At 45.0% G+C, this 16124-nt stretch overlaps 2 protein-coding genes across 3 annotated transcripts in view; one reads left to right on the forward strand and one right to left on the reverse strand.

Moving 5' to 3' along the window:
- LOC134457369 (short transient receptor potential channel 4-associated protein-like) overlaps window positions 1–5549 on the forward strand; it is a 30321-nt gene extending 24772 nt beyond the window's left edge. Inside the window, exons 16-19 of the mRNA XM_063209360.1 lie at window positions 1222–1333; window positions 1699–1811; window positions 2499–2705; window positions 4456–5549. Coding sequence (XP_063065430.1) covers window positions 1222–1333; window positions 1699–1811; window positions 2499–2705; window positions 4456–4593 — 570 coding nt within the window. The 3' untranslated portion in view covers window positions 4594–5549. The remainder of the gene's footprint in view (window positions 1–1221; window positions 1334–1698; window positions 1812–2498; window positions 2706–4455) is intronic.
- An 85-nt stretch (window positions 5550–5634) lies between these two features.
- The window catches only part of LOC134457368 (myosin-7-like), a 37670-nt gene continuing 27180 nt past the window's right edge, over window positions 5635–16124 (reverse strand). For both annotated transcript variants that reach the window (XM_063209358.1, XM_063209359.1), the window contains 10 exons: window positions 15886–16010; window positions 15490–15605; window positions 14804–14996; window positions 13441–13644; window positions 12292–12417; window positions 11337–11507; window positions 9670–9774; window positions 9314–9409; window positions 7438–7581; window positions 5635–6324 (listed from right to left, as the gene is read on the reverse strand). In XM_063209358.1, the coding sequence (XP_063065428.1) occupies window positions 6313–6324; window positions 7438–7581; window positions 9314–9409; window positions 9670–9774; window positions 11337–11507; window positions 12292–12417; window positions 13441–13644; window positions 14804–14996; window positions 15490–15605; window positions 15886–16010 (1292 nt within the window). In that variant the 3' untranslated portion in view covers window positions 5635–6312. The remainder of the gene's footprint in view (window positions 6325–7437; window positions 7582–9313; window positions 9410–9669; window positions 9775–11336; window positions 11508–12291; window positions 12418–13440; window positions 13645–14803; window positions 14997–15489; window positions 15606–15885; window positions 16011–16124) is intronic.

Consider the following 16124-nt stretch of genomic DNA (forward strand, 5'->3'; position numbering starts at 1 on the left):
ATTCCCCACCCCTGCATTAGGCCACGGCTGCCATAGTGCCCTTTTAGCCCTAGACTGCAGATAGAGGAAAGGGGATGAAGAAACGCCCCCATATTTGCATAAAGGTGGTATTTGCATATGTGGTGTTTGTGTCGTTTTGAAGGTCCCACCTCGGCAGCATGTACTAGTAGGAAGAGTTGTGTGGAGACACGCATTACCTGCCATTATGTATAATTTAGAGCCATGAGATGTGGATTGCTTTGCCTGATATCTTTGCTCCATCGCCAGCACAGATATGAACTAACTCTGTTGGGAGATCTCTTTATGCATATACTTCAGTGAGGACATGGTTTTATAGAATTATTTCTGTACAGTTGATTTTTGGTGTGCATTACGCTTCAAAATATTATATATAACGAATGAGGCCTTTTGACAAATGCGTCAACATGGTTGGGAAGGTGAGCTCTCATCTGCCCTCGAATAGTCTTTCAATGCTAGACACTAGGCAGGGGGGAGGAAACCCTCTCCCAAATTTGCTTACAGGGACTTAAGTAAAAAAATAAAAAAAATCCAAGGCAATGAATCACCTTCACGAGTCAACCAATGTTTAAATGTGTCAAGAAAAGGTCAATGATGATTTCCCCCAAAAAACCCTCTTGTGGAATCTGACTGACGGCTCAGGTCGCGAAATTGTCTTGCCATGGAAAGACTTGACTTCATTATGGATATATTCTTGAATCTGTATTGTCCTGTCCTACGGTGGATGGGTGGGTGTTGTGATTTGTAACACCATAGTTGTTGATGGATTTTATGTCGATGCACAGAAATATTTATTTAAATCAACAAACACAATTTAAGAAAAGAGAGAATCATTCCAGAATTTTGGCAGTCTGTCCAAATGTGATCACATCTTCTGAAGTACATGCACATTTGAAGTGTCAGTGTTTTGGAGAAGTTGACAGTGTAGATTTTCAGGAATGCATCTATGCAGGCATCTCATGAACTGTCAACATGGGCTTTAAACAACACGTTTTGGCCCTGGCCGTTGCTCAAACGCTAGGGCACTGACTTACACCTGGTTTGATTCCAGAGCGGTTTTGTTTCCTGATCCTCCTCAGTGTCTTTCTCCCGCGGTTTTCCTTTCTCTCAAGCTGTCCTGTCCAATAGAAGCAAGTAAACATCAAACAAGTAAATAAAAAAGAAATAAATAATCAGACTTGAGGTCTTTTGTCCCTTGTCCAGTTCCAGGCGTTCCTGAACCAGATCAACAGCTCTCTGGTGGACTCCAACATGCTGGTGCGCTGCATCGTCCTCTCGCTAGACCGCTTCGAGAGCCAGACGGATGACATGAGAGGTATGCCACGCATTCACTTCTCACCACCTCACTGTCAAAACCACACACGTGTTCTTTGTGCAATGATGTGTGCAGGTGTGCAGTGATGACTGTCTGAAGGATTCTTTTGAAACTGTGTAAAGTATTATTCCACGAGTGTGACTCGCCCCAATGTTGCGGAGTGGAAAAGCAACAGGGCTTGTCCAAACACAAGAAATTGGAATTTAATGTTTTTCTTTCCTTCTCCCCCCTCTCTCTCTCTCTCTCTCTCTCTCTCTCTCTCTCTCTCTCTCTCTCTCTCTCTCTCTCTCTGTCTCTGTCTCTCTCTCCCCCTCTCTCTCTCTCTCTCTCTCTCTCTCTCTCTCTGCTGCCCCCTGTCTGTGTAGTGGTGGAGGTGCTGTCTGAGTGCTGGCTGCTCTCCCACATGGCTCGCGTGGACAGTCGGCTCCTCTTCCTCTTCCGACTAGTCAACATCATCAACGTCCAAACCCTCACTCAGGTGACTACACCAACACCCCCTTCTGTTACCAGCCCAGACCACTCCTGTCAATCACTCTGCTCTTACGGGATCACATGTCTGTCACTCTCCTCTGTCTCTCACTATTCAGTGATAGCCAAGCCCATCGCAGGACTTTCTCAAGGAATGAGAATGTCACGCACAAGTGCAATGTGAAATGAAATGAAACCATGAAATGAATGTAATTTATTTTCCAAGATGTTGTACTTATAAGTTTGCCCATACATATTATTAAGTTCCCTTAACACCTTTGCCATTGGGAGTATCATACAGTATACTGTATGTGTTGCAGGAGTCGGACACACACTGCATTACAGTGCATGAAATAAAATGACAGATTGTGCAATTAATACAGTCAATAAAAGAAACGTGATTAAATGTCTGCAGAGTAGAGTTCTGGGGCGGTGAAGGCACATCTACTGCTCATGAGTCAATGACGTTTTGGTTGAAGTAATGGTGGTGCAACCACAGTGTTAATGCCCCTATTGGATGGATTTATTTACATATTCATTGCAGCACATTCATTTTCCCAATTTCTCATTAATTTATGGGCATTAGCTGTGGTTGTACCACCTGACATCGGAGCCCAAAAACGTCATTGACCCTTATACATCCTCCCTCGTCCCTCCTGCTGCCCTCCCCCCACTCCCCACCCCTCACCATGCGCAGGAGAACGTGAGCTGCCTGAACACCAGCCTGGTGATCCTGATGCTGGCGCGGCGGCGGGGCAAGCTGCCCTTCTACCTGGGCGCCTTCCGGGAGAAGGAGTACGCCGAGAAGTACCCCGGCTGCCTGCTCAACAACTTCCACCACCTGCTACACTTCTGGCAGCACCACTACCTCAACAAAGACAAGGACAGCACCTGCCTGGAGAACGTGAGTGGAGACACACACACTCAACACTCAACACTCAACACTCAGACTCTCTCTCTCTCTCTCTCTCTCTCTCTCTCTCTCTCTCTCTCTCTCTCTCTCTCTCTCTCTCTCTCTCTTACCTCTCTCTCTCTCTCACCTCTCTCTCTCTCTCTTACCTCTCTCTCTCTCTCTCTCTCTTACCTCTCTCTCTTACCTCTCTCTCTCTCACTCTCTCTCTCTCTCTCCCCCTCTCTCTCCCTCTCTCTTCATTTCTTTCTCTTATTTGGGCTTACATTGCCCACAGGGACCACGGTTCGAGTCTGGCCGGGGTAATTTCCCGACCCTGCCCCCGTCTCTCTCTCCCAGTCATTTCCTGTCTACTCTTACACTGTCCTATAAAAAAGCCCCAAAAAATACTCAGAAAAAAAGAAAATGCACAGCATGGTGGTATTAGTCACGTCCCTGACATAGGCTAACCCTCACCTCGACTAACTAATGTACTGCGGTGTGTGCGTCTGGCCCTGGCCCTGGGGTAGCCAGGTGTAGGTTACACAGGGTTTCATTACACAGGTCAAAGAGTTGCAGGAAAAGGAAACGGGAAACGAAAGAACAAAGGAAACGGAATAGCTGTTTCGGGTTAAATTGTTTTGCAAATCAGCGGTTTATTGGTCAGATTCAAGGTTAGTAATCGATAGCTGTGTAATTAGTTGGGTAATATACGGTAAGCCCGTCATCGTGAAAAAACAAACGTCTTGAGTGATTCAGGTCGCCCCCCTCGGCATCGGAGTCACTTTCTGTGGGTTTTTTCCAGGATACATTATCCCTCGCTTTGCACCTCTGGGGAGACCGCAACTTGGGACCGCATTTCCCCTCCACAATCTAATCTAAACTTGTCGCCAGGCATCAGATGGTACTCCCTTCCAAGGACACAGTGTTAAATTGCCCCATTGATTCCATTTAGGATTGTATCTGACAGTGGTAATCAATTTCCGGATCTTTAAAGATAAAACTTACACACAAAAATGCTCTGCAGGCTGTTGAAAGCATTCCATCAACACCAAGTAGCTAAGTTCACGCTTCAAATAGTGTTTACAAAGTTGATTTAGTGGTGCATCAACTTCTGACAGGGTGAAAGGAACTTGTGCGTTCGCTTATGCTGCTTATAGGTGGACTGCGTAATATTTGTAGTGGTTTATTTCCAGAATTCATGATACCAGTTCACATGAGCTGCTTAATGAGGTAATGAGGCGAAGGGGAGTAGAGTTGCCCAGCCGGGACTCAAACCCGGACCTTCTGGGGTAGTAAACTGGGGCTCTGACCGCTACACCAAAGAGCCAGGCTCGTTGGTGTGACTGTCAGAACACACCCACAACCCTGGTGATGGTCACTCAATGACATGTAGCCTGTGAACGCCAAGTTCAGAGGTGCAGATCCTCTCTCTGTGGCCACCATTCTGCTTCTAGCTTGTAGGGCGAGCTGACAGAGGAAGAAACCGAGTGTGGAAGTGGTCTCAACGCGTAGCAGGGCATAGACTGTTGCCATCAAGCCTGTTGCTAACCTTATATCAAGCAGTAGAAGAAGATTGGCATGGTTTTTGTTTAGATACGCCTAAATTGGGGATTGCATATGTGACAGAGTGTGTACAAAGTTGCTACATCTGGTGACCCCTCTATCCCCCCTTCTTCAAATTAGGATGGTTAAAATGTTTGAAAATGAAACCCTCTGTATTCCCCCTCATCTCATCTCATCTCATGTCATGTCATCTGTGCAGAGCTCCTGCATCCCGTTCAGCTACTGGAAGGAGACGGTGTCGGTGCTGCTGTCCAGAGACGTCTCCTCCCCCTGTGCCATAGCCAGCTACATCGACGAGCCCTACCTGGACCTGGACAGAGACTTCCTGGAGGTTTAACCCCTTATGCACCCCCCTGACCCCCCACACCCACAGGGGGCGACAGTCAACAAGAGGATGGAGAGGAGGCTACGTAGAGAGTGATTTTGGCCAGCAGGGCTGATCACCAAGCAGACTGGGGCTCTACTCTCTCTCCTCTCTCACAGCCCTGCAGGTCACACAGCTCCAATGCCCAGACGATGGGAATGTTCTTCAGGGATTTATTGCTGTATAGACTGTGTGCGTACGCGCGTGTACGGTGTGTGTTAACTGTAGTGAAATCTCGCACAATTTGCTCTTGCAAAAGCAGAGTGTACGTGAGCTTGAATGTATGTCAGGTGCCTGTGTGAGGTGAGATGCATGATGTATGAGTCTTTGTAAATCTTGGTATGTGTGTTGGTGCTGTAGGTCTGTGCCTGCCTGCCTGCGCGTGCGTGCTTGCGTGTGCATACATGTGTGAATGTGTGAATTTGCAGCTGTGCGAAATCTAAAGTAGCGATGCTGTGTGTCTCCGGGCCTACAGAACGGGGCGAGCGTGGACTTTGCTCTCCACAGGCGCCACCCCACATGCTTGTCCAACCGGCCGCCCAGCCCTACTCTGAACAACCAGAGTGGGGTCCACTCCTTTCCTTGTGGGGGTGAGGGGTGGTGTTTTTGTTGGGTGTCAAGAAGGACTTAAAAAATAAAAGAAGAAGAAAGCCTACCGTCCCAGAACCCTCCACAACACACCGCCCCTTCACCTCTCCTTTTCAGAAGAACAAAAGAAAGCAAAACAAAAATGATTTCAGGGACACTCTTGTGGTTGTTTTGTTTTATTGTTGGTTTGCTAAGGATTGATTTCAGCTTATATATTTAAAATATTATATATATGCAGCTCCTTCACAGATGGACAGATTAATAAGAAGTGTAAAAGTAAAAAAAAATAAACTTGATTTTAAGTAAAATAAACCTGATTGTCATAGTCTGTCAAATCACAATCTTGTGTTGTGTGTTGTACTTTCTCCATGTTTTATGTGGTTCACTTTTGCATTGCAGTGTTACAATCAAAACAACGAGAAATGGTCAGGTGATCATTAAATATATTTAATGGATATCACAGTTCATGAACAGCTAGGACAAGAGGGTAATGTTTTTTGTTTTAACTCCGCATTATAGGCATCCTAGCAGGTTACTTCTCAACACTGGTTCGTACAGGTACAGTTTCTTGTATCCCTTCTCCCCGATGATCCATGTGCTGTTGTCAAAATCACAACAAAAATTACACACGCTGGTTTCATTTTATTCTCTCTACTAAGATTTCTTTAAGCAGCTCGGTGGCTGACATGCATTAAGTTTCATTTCTGACTGCAGTCCACATCTCTTGACTGCAGGTGAAAGAACTTTTTATAGCTACTTTTAATTTGAATAAACACGAGGCTGGAAGTCCATGTGAAGGCAGCACTGGGTTTGAAAATTCCTCAGTGTCACCAACCTCTCACTGTGACACCCCCTCTCTCTCTACATTAGGCTGTTGACTTTGCTGACATTTTTTTTCAGTCACTCATTCATTCATTTTCAGCAATGGCAACAGTCTATGCATTGACAAGTAAACTCAACACGTCTTAGTCATAGTAAGTAGAACATTTTTAAGCTGGCAGAAGATCAAGAGGCACTGGTTGTTTCTCTTGATGCATTTAATGGCTTGTTACATCACTGTGGCGCTGGCCGGAGGCGTCAGCTGTCAGCTCGCATCCCTCTTGTTTACTCTGTGATCTGTGCAGAAGACAAGCAGAGAATAGAATAAGGTGTCAGGTCCGGATCTATAGAGGGCCGAGGCGACACTACAGACACCAGACAGTGAAAGAGAATCTGTGAGGTGCATTAGACTGTAAGTTAGGGTGTTGGCCACATCCTTTCTTCTGTCTGGTGAGACGGCCTCATGCAAGTTTATTCAACTAGCGACCTGTGGACCAGATGCATGCGGGCCAGTTAAACTTTCCTGCGCCTCAACAACTGACTAAAAATTTAATCTAGTAAAACCCCAGTGATTTTTCCATTCAACCTATTGTTCCTGAAGTTGAACAGCCATGGTCTAATGAAGGGATGTCAAACTCGGGCCTGGGACCCAAATCTGGTCCGCGGGGTTATTTTAAGTTTGAAGTTTATTTCTTTAACAAAGGAACAGCATATATTACTAGCATTTAACACAAAAGGCAAATATACAGGATTATAGCCATAAGGCTAATTTCCATCTTTTGTCCATTGACAGGTTTGATTATCCTTAAAAAGAAATAGAAAACTATTGCACACAACTGTAAAATTAAAAAGTCAAAAAGCTATTGCACACATTTTTAAATAAATAATACATTTCAAATGTCTATAAGAGTTGTCTGACATACTCTTTTAATAGACAATACAGAAATATGACAGAATTTGATGTCTCACACTCAGACTTATTAGTGGGCCCAGGACAGTGTAATGTCTCAACCTCGTACAACAAAATATGTGCAGGAACATTTCAACTACCATATGGGGTGGGAATGAGTGCTTGTGAAATATGCCTCTAAGAATTAAGTTTTGGAATCACAAGGGTGTAGAGGTTTGAATCCCAAATCATTGATGGCTGAAGTGCCCCTGAGTGAGGCCCCTCACCTCCCCTTCCAGTGACTGTAAGTACTCTGCATACAAATAACTAGGCAGATTTGGATAAAAGTGTCAGCTAAGTATAATATTGCAGGTTCAAATCCTATATCATCCATGGCTGAAGTGCCCTTGAGCAAGGCACCTAACCCCACATTGCTCCAGGGACTGTAACCAATACCCTGCATCTAAATAATGCGTAAGTAGCGTGAGCTGAGCGTAATGTTGACGGCCGGGGTCTCTTACCACAGTCTTGACCACCACCTGTTCCTTGGTGCGCACGCGGAGCTTGTTGACCTGGGTCTCGGCTATGTCTGCCCTCTCCTCAGCGTCATCCAGCTCGTGCTGGATCTTCCTGAACCTCGTCATGTTGCTGCTCATCGTCTCCTCCTGGTGGGAAACACAGGAACACGTCAGGCCAGCAGATCAGGAATAGACCAGGGTTTCCCCTACGTAGATCATTGTGTGGTGCAGCACCACAGAATAAAAACTGAGCACCACAAATTCATCAACAGCAGAACATACAGTATATGTCAATAGAGGTACAGGCATAACACTTGCACTGGCCCTATGTTTTTGTTTTTCTTTTGCCAGTAGTACCCATAAAGGTGCCGGTATGCTTGCTGCAAGATACGCGAGCGTGTGCACGATTCGTTCATGAACGCGTTAACGTGCGTATTTAATGTCAATTTCGCGCGCGTTGGACACGGCAGCCAAATGCGTCCGTTTTGCGTCTTGGTCAACTGCTTTTGAAGCAGTGCTGTCGGTTGCTCGCGGTGACGCGCGTAATTTACAGCTCGCAGCAAGCATACCGGCACCTTAACGCTACTAGGTCTTTGGGAAACCCTGTATACACTGTCAGCATGAAATCACCTGCAGAAAATGCATCAGTTTTGCTGAACTAGACTGGATAGATATTTCTAACAGGAAGTATTATGGAAAGTGGCAAGTCTTTGCAAGTCATGAGGCCCAAGTCCAAGTCAAGTTGTGAGTATTTTGACATTTCATCGAGTCTGAAGTCATCAAATTCGCGACTCGAGTCGAAGTCACGTAACACCTGTGGTATTCAGTACTTTTACACATCTGACTTTTATGATGTTTTGTGCCACGCTGTCAAAAACTAAGCACAAGTAGTACAGAAAGTAAAACCCATGCCACGGTTTTCCTCCAACAAAGATGACTTGACTGAGTAAATGCTGGTCTACTTATCTTGAGGTCTCATTATTGCACCCAAACAGCTGATTCTGGGCCGTGGGAAGGGTTTTTACTTTCTGAACTACTTTCACTTTACTGTTTGACAGCTGGTCTTGTGACTTTTATTATTCTTTCTCTCAAACATACCAGTTAAGTTATTGAGGAGCACTACTAGTTTCACAGACTTTTTGACCTAGATTTGTTTGTAGGACATCCTCAGCACCCTCAGGTCATGTGAAGAATTTCAAGGTCACCAAACATTTGTCGCGTGCAACTCCTTCAAAAACCAACCCAGTTTGTCACTGACACACTGACATAGAGTCACTGTGCACGACTAGTGATAAGAATAGGCAAAACCCATGCTTCCTGTAGGTCACGTTTCTTATCTGCGAAAATGGAGTTAACCATGAGGTAGTGGTAAATCCTCAAATAGAAGCGCCTGGAGCCCTTATTAAATGTCACCTATGGGGCTACTATTAGCAGATTTACAACTTCTGCAGGTTAAAGGGGTATGCCACTATTCTGTAGCTTAATACAGTTAAAATCGTTGGCTGGGGTTTATAAAGGTGGTAAAATGTCTTATTTTTCATGTGAAGCGTTGTCTTGCTTTAAGACACGTTAAAAGAGGGAGTATGTTGCTAAGCTAGTGAAAGTCAATGCATCCATGTAGCATTGCTACATGCTACACGGATCCATTGACTTTCACTAGCTTAGCGACATACTCCCTCTTTTAACTTGTCTTAAAGCAAGACAACGCTTCACATGAAAAATAAGACACTTTACCACCTTTATAAACCCTAGCCAACGATGTTAACTGTATTAAGCCCCAAAATAGTGGCATACCCCTTTAACTGAGCCAGGCTTATCACTTAACCATGTTCTTGGAATACTCCCCAAGCCATTGGGCAGATATCAAGATGCTACTTACGGCCTCCACAGCCTGCCTCTTGTAGGACTTGACTTTGGTTTGGAGCTTCTCAATCAGGTCCTGCATCCGCAGCAGAGTCTTCCTGTCCTCCTCTGTCTGCAGAGATAGAAACCATTAAATGCATAAAAATCATGCTGAATGTATGCTTTTTATTTATTAAAAAAAGGGGGGGGGTGACAAAGGGTCAGTTGTCTGGGGCCTAGAGAGAGGGGGGGCAGAATTAGGTTTTCATTACATTGTATGTGTTGGATGGGGGGGTCCTCTCAGATGATGTTGTCCTGTGCCCGGCCAAAGCTGTCGGCTGCCCTGATTATATTATTACTAGTTACTACTGTTACCAATTACACGCCCCATACCTGGTGAGTGAGCTCCTTGACCCTCCTCTCGTACTTCCGAATGCCCTTCTGGAACTCTGAAGACTTCCTCTGTTCCACCTCCAGCTCACTCTCCAGCTCTCGCATCTGAAACAAGGACAGCGGTCATGATGATTAGTCTCCAGCCTACACCTCCAGCTGCTCATGCCTTGTGCTGCTATTATGCAGGTCCCAGTACAATGCAACTGATGTTCTATTATATGTATTTATTTGAATGAAATTCTATGAGTACTGTACAAAGATATCAATATCCCTCCAAATATCAATATCCCAGAGGTGACTGGACAAGAATTGAGAAGCGAGGTGAGATCCTGTATGAGTAGGTCTAGACATGGTTCCTGATTCATCCCTCCTCCTTTGAGTCCTTTTTTCCTCCATAGGAAGAGACAATGCCAAGGGGACAAGTCCAGAGGATAGAGGAAACGACTGGAGGAGGGTTGCTGACTTGCAGCCAACGTGTTGCTTCCAAAATAAAGTGATTATCTGATTACTGGTGTTTTTCTTTTTTCTTTGTTTTTTTTTTTTTTTTTTTTTTTCAAGTCAAGTCAAGTTTATTGTCAATTTCTTTACATGCACTGGTCATACAAAGAATTTGAAATTGCGTTTCTTGCTCTCCCATGCAGACATAGACTAATCTAGGTAAGGACATAGACAGTATAGACATAGACAGTACTCATACATGGACATAGACAGTATGGACGTAGACATTGCTCATACAGACATTTAAAGTGCAAGACTGGACAACAGAAGACTTGTAGAGAACATACATTAAGAGGAGGTATTTTGTTGTTCTTTTTCTAAAAGCTTTTTTCTTTATAGCGTTCTGACATAGTAATAGTAGCATTTGAAGAAAATAAATAATTAAAAAAGGTTTTTATTAAATACACCAGCAGCAGTATGTGTGTGTGTGTGTGTGTTTGTATGTGTTTTGTGTGTGTGTGTGTGTGTGTGTGTGTGTGTGTGTGTGTGTGTGTGTGTGTGTGTGTGTGTGTGTGTGTGTGTGTGTGTGTGTGTGTGTGTGTGTGTGTGTGTGTGTGTGTTTAGTGCAGGTAGAAAGTGCGGTGTGCGTCTGTGTGTGTGTACCTGTGTATGTGTGTGTGTGTGTGTGTGTGTGTGTATGTGTGTGAGTATGAGTTGTGTGTCAGTGTGTGTATGTTTGGGTTTAGTGCAGAAAGTGCAGTGTGCTTGTGTGTGTGCTTGTGTGTGTGTGTGTGTGTGTGTGTGTGTGTGTGTGTGTGCGTGCATGTGCGTGCATGTGCGTGGTGTTACAGAATTGCTGGTTTCTATAACAACTGGTTACCCTGAAGTCAGAACCAACCAAGTTAACGTCACTCTTTATTTGGATTTGTCTCTCACATCTGGGTAACCACTTGTTATGGGGACATGTAGCGAAGGGGGGTAGAGTTGCCCAGCCGGGACACAAACCCGGACTTTCTGGGGTAGTAAACTGGGGCTCTGACCGCTACACCACAGAGCCAGGCTCGTCGGCGTGACAATCAGAACACACCCACGGCCCTAGTGATGGTCACTCCAGTGATTGGTATTAAGTAAACGTCACTTAGTTTTGACCAATCACTGTGTCTCTCCCATCTGGGTAACCACTTGTAATGGGGACACCAGGTATCATTCCACACAGCGGCTCGCCTCACCCTGGACTCCATCTTCTGCATCTGTTTCTTGCCGCCCTTGAGGGCCAGCTGCTCGGACTCGTCCAGGCGGATCTGCAAGTCCTTGACGGTCAGCTCCATGTTCTTCTTCATCCTCTCCAGGTGAGCGCTGGTGTCCTGCTCCTTCTTCAGCTCCTCAGCCATCATGGCCGCCTGTGGATTGGATCAAGGAAGGTCAGAGAAAAATGTCAAACTGGACTCTTACTTCAACAGCAACAACAACATGTATTGATATAGCACAGTATCACAATTATATAGTTCACTCAAAGTGCTTTCAAATACAGGTGCACACCCTCAGACCCCAAACCTGGAGGCTGCCAAGAGGACGCCAGCTGTCCAGGGTTCATGTGAGAAAGTACTACACACACACACACACGCACGCACGCACGCACGCACGCACGCACGCACGCACGCACGCACGCACGCACACACACACACACACACACACACACACACTCAAATAGTAATAACAATCCTAAATCTTAAAAGGTTAGCCTGGAAGCAACATAGCCTAATTTCATAACATCAGAACCAGACCAACTAACGCAGGAAGATTACTTTGACTTTGAAAAGTTTTTTTAATCCAATATAAAAACTTAATGATTTAGTTGTAATTTTAATTCATAATTCAATATATGGTATTAAATATGAGCATAAAGTACGGTGACACATTATTGCTTTTTCCTATTAACCTGATCAATAGTTAATGTCAGCTAAGATTTATTATCATTCTCTGCAATGACGTCTCTTTCCCCATGCCGCCCTGTAGGTGGCAGGCTTGTGCCTCTTCCCATCAGCTGGCAATACACCCACACACACACACACACACACACACACACACACACACACACACACACACACACACACACACACACACACACACACACACACACACAACCACACACACACACAGAAAAGAAAGAGAAGTGAGGCTCACATCTGTGATGGCTTTCCTGGCCTTCTCTTCTGCATTTTTGCATTCCTGTACGGCCTCGTCCACCTCGCCTACCATCACCGTCAGGTCAGCCTCCATCTTCTTCTTCTGATTCACTATGGATGTGTTCTGGAAAAGGAAAAACACCAGTGTAGGAGGTCATTAGAATAATATAATATAATATATGTAATATAATATAACAATATCTTCACAGATGATCTCATTTCGCAAAAAGACACATTGATTATCTAGAATTAGTTTTAAATTGTATTGTATGAAAAAACAGGCTATGATGATGACTGTATGGGGGAAAACTCAGACTAGACTCTTCAAAGTTTATTGTATAGAAGTAAGGAAAAACAATTAGTGCCTATCGACCATGACCTCGCAGGGTATCCAGTTTTAAAATGTAAAGGTATCTACAGTCTCCATTGGGGTCAGTGGATGGGGTGTGCAGGCAGTGGTTAAGTTGGGTTTTGTAAGGGAGAGCCCTTCTTTTTAGATATATTTTGGGCTTCCATGCCTTTTTTACTAGAGGAGGACAGTAAGAGGGTGGCAGGAAATGAGTGGGACAGAGAGGGGAAGGATTGGAAGATGACCTTGGATTGGAATGAAACATGGGTCCCTCCCTGTTGTAATGGTACAACACCTTAGCCTATTGAGCCATTCAATTACTACACTGTGAAGAGCTCAGTTCTGGCTGGCTGTATAGCAGAGATAAGAGGGACAAACTGAGCCCCCTCAAACTGTGGGCTAGAGCAGTGGTTCTTAACCTGGGGTGCGGGCACCCCCTGGGGGTGCGCCAGAGATTCCAGGGGGTGCGCAGAATTTTGTTTGTGTTGAGGTTGTGACCAAAATTATGCTTGCAAACACTATAGTTAGGTCAAATTAAGACCAAATTAGAACATGTTATGTTCCCCATTTTAAGCCATTAAGGTATTGATTAATGTCTCAAGCAAGAATCATTGTAATTAATCACTTAAAACATCTTTTAGTGCATATGCCCGTGCAGTGGTTTGTGTTGGGGGTGCGCGGCTTGTCTTCGGCACAGGAAAGGGGGTGCGTTAAGTAAAAAAGGTTAAGAACCACTGGCCTAGAGGGTTCATGTCATGGCCAGTTTAAAGAGGTGTGTGCAGGTGCATGTGCGCTCACCTGGGTGTGCAGCAGGTTGACCCTCTCGGAGGTCTCCACGAGCTCCTGCTCGGCCAGGCGGCGTCCGCGGTCTGTCTGCTCCAGGGCGGCTCTCAACTCCTCGATCTCGGCCGCCAGCAGGGTGCTGCGACGCTCCACCAGCGCATTCTGCTCCTTCAGCTCCTCACACCGGTGGAAGGTGGAGTCCAGCTCTATATGCAGCTCCTGAAGGAGGTGAAGAGGGGGAAGCGGAGGAGCGGATGGAGGAGGAAGACGGAGCAGAGGAGGCGGCAGGAGGGAGAAGAGGAGGTGAAGAGGAACAATAAGGAGTGTCGAGGAGGAGGAGGAGGAGGAGGAGAGGAGTAGGAAGAGCAAGTGGGGGAGGGGGAGGGGAGGTGAAAAGGACAAGGTGGTGGTGAAGGAGAAGGAGATGAAGAGGAATCAGTGAACCCATTCCCTTGGGAATTACTGTCTTACCAAAAAACATCCAGAAATGTTATTTTGTTGGTCTGGCAAGCCAGGCTGCAACATAAAACATTTAGTCTGGCATCGTTTCATTGGCGAAGCTGTGGAAATAAATATCAGTTGCCGCTCAGATCAAACTGGTTCAAACTGCTTAACTGCGTATAATAGACCAGTGCAGCCATGTTATCACCGTGCTTAGCCATCCCCAATGACTCGTTGCAGAATGAAATGGGAAAAAACTTGATACACATACAACAGATTGATGTGATTGTAGGACGGATTTTGTCTGCTTTTGGAATATTTCCTGTGTTTTAGTTCTGGTCCGATTCGCCAGGCAAAAACATCATGATGTCACAGTGGTGTTATGTCGAAATGGCCATTGCCCCCCATGTTCACCTTGATCTGGGTTTGTAGAGTCAGCTAGATGTGTACCCTCATAGGTTTAGACAGAAAGGTCCCGCACACTGTTCACATATGGGTGTGGGTTAAAAACCCTCCAAAAATATATATTTAGCCCTCTCATGTGTTTAGAGTGTATCGAGTTAACTAAGTGAAATGTGCAGCTACCCTCCAGACCCCCACGTCTCGGGTCTTTCCCTTGACCTGGGTCTGTAGAGTTAGCTGGATGTGTACCCTCTTGTGTGTTTACCTTGATCTGGGTCTGTAGAGTTAGCTGGATGTGTACCCTCTCATGCGTTGCGTTTACCTTGATTTGGGTCTGTAGAGTTAGCTGGATGTGTACCCTCTCATGCATTTACCTTGATCTGGGTCTGTAGAGTTAGCTAGATGTGTACCCTCTTGTGTGTTTCCCTTGATCTGGGTCTGTAGAGTTAGCTGGGTGTGTACCTTCTCGTGTGTTTACCTTGATCTGGGTCTGTAGAGTTAGCTGGATGTGTACCCTCTCATGCGTTGCGTTTACCTTGATTTGGGTCTGTAGATGGTGCACCACCTTCTGGGACTCGGCGGCGTGGCGGTTGGCGTGGCCCAGCTGCACCTCCATCTCGTTCAGGTCGCCCTCCATCTTCTTCTTCAGCCGCAGGGCCTCGTTGCGGGCGCGCAGCTCTGCGTCCAGCGTCAGCTGCATGGACTCCAGGGTGCGCTGGTGGGTGCGGCTACAAACACAGGAGACAGCAAGTAATCATGAGGGCAATATTATTATTACTCAAATTTATATCAATATTTAAAAATTCTCAATGATCCCTAATACTTTTTAATAGCAAGATGGCATGAAATGAGAGGGACAATCAGATTGCTTACACTAAAAGCAATAGTTTGTTCTTGCATACACTGCACTGAATGTTACATTTTTTTATGGGTACGGCTTTAGGGACAGGGAAGGAGAGGGAGGAATCAGGAGGGTACTCTAGGAAGACTGTAGATATGAATTAGGCCAGCTCTAGCAGAATACGTCAAACTATGTCATATGTAATATTTAAAATATTGCCCTTAATACTTTAAATAGCAAGAAATATGAAAAATCAGATACTTTTGGTACTGAAAATAATAGTTTGTATTTGCATAGATTGCCATGACAGTGCACGGGGCTGATACAGTTTTTTACGCTGACAATTGAGAAATATGTTTTGAGCTGAGCCTGTGTCATACCGAAGGTTCTCAATCTCTTCATCTCTCTCAGTCAGCTTTCGTTCAAACTCGGTCTTGAACTGGGTCATCTCAAACTGCATTCGAAGTGTCTTACTCTCCTCATGTTCCAGGGAACCCTGAACAAAATATATAGAAAGGATAACTAAAATGAAGAATAAGAAGTATTTCCAGAAACAAATTGCTACTAGTTCCACATGATTGGACAAGTGGAAAACAGTATTCCTTTGGCATCTTCAGTCCGTGGAGACATGACAAAACATAGTAATAATCTTAGTAATATTTATAGTACTGATCATATAATGATAATTATACAGTAATAATAATAATCATCATCATCATAGTAATCGTACATATCTTTCCTTATCTTCTTTTTCATGCATGGTGAAGTGAGCTCACCTCCACTTCCTCCAGGGCTGCCTGGATGTCGCTCTTTTCCACGTCCAGCATCTTCTTCAACTTCTCCAGCTCGTGGATGGCCTTCCCACCCTGACTGATCTGGTCAGTGAGGTCCGTAATCTCCTCTGCAAGGGGTGGGAAAAAAGCATGTCAGGGTTTACGGGGTTTACAGGGTTTTCAGATATTTGATGTCTGAAAGCATTGCATCTTTCGTGTTATTTTGACCATTTGTAGCTTTC

The sequence above is a fragment of the Engraulis encrasicolus genome, chromosome 10 (assembly GCF_034702125.1).
Source record: "Engraulis encrasicolus isolate BLACKSEA-1 chromosome 10, IST_EnEncr_1.0, whole genome shotgun sequence".
Classification (NCBI taxonomy): Eukaryota; Metazoa; Chordata; class Actinopteri; order Clupeiformes; family Engraulidae; genus Engraulis; species Engraulis encrasicolus.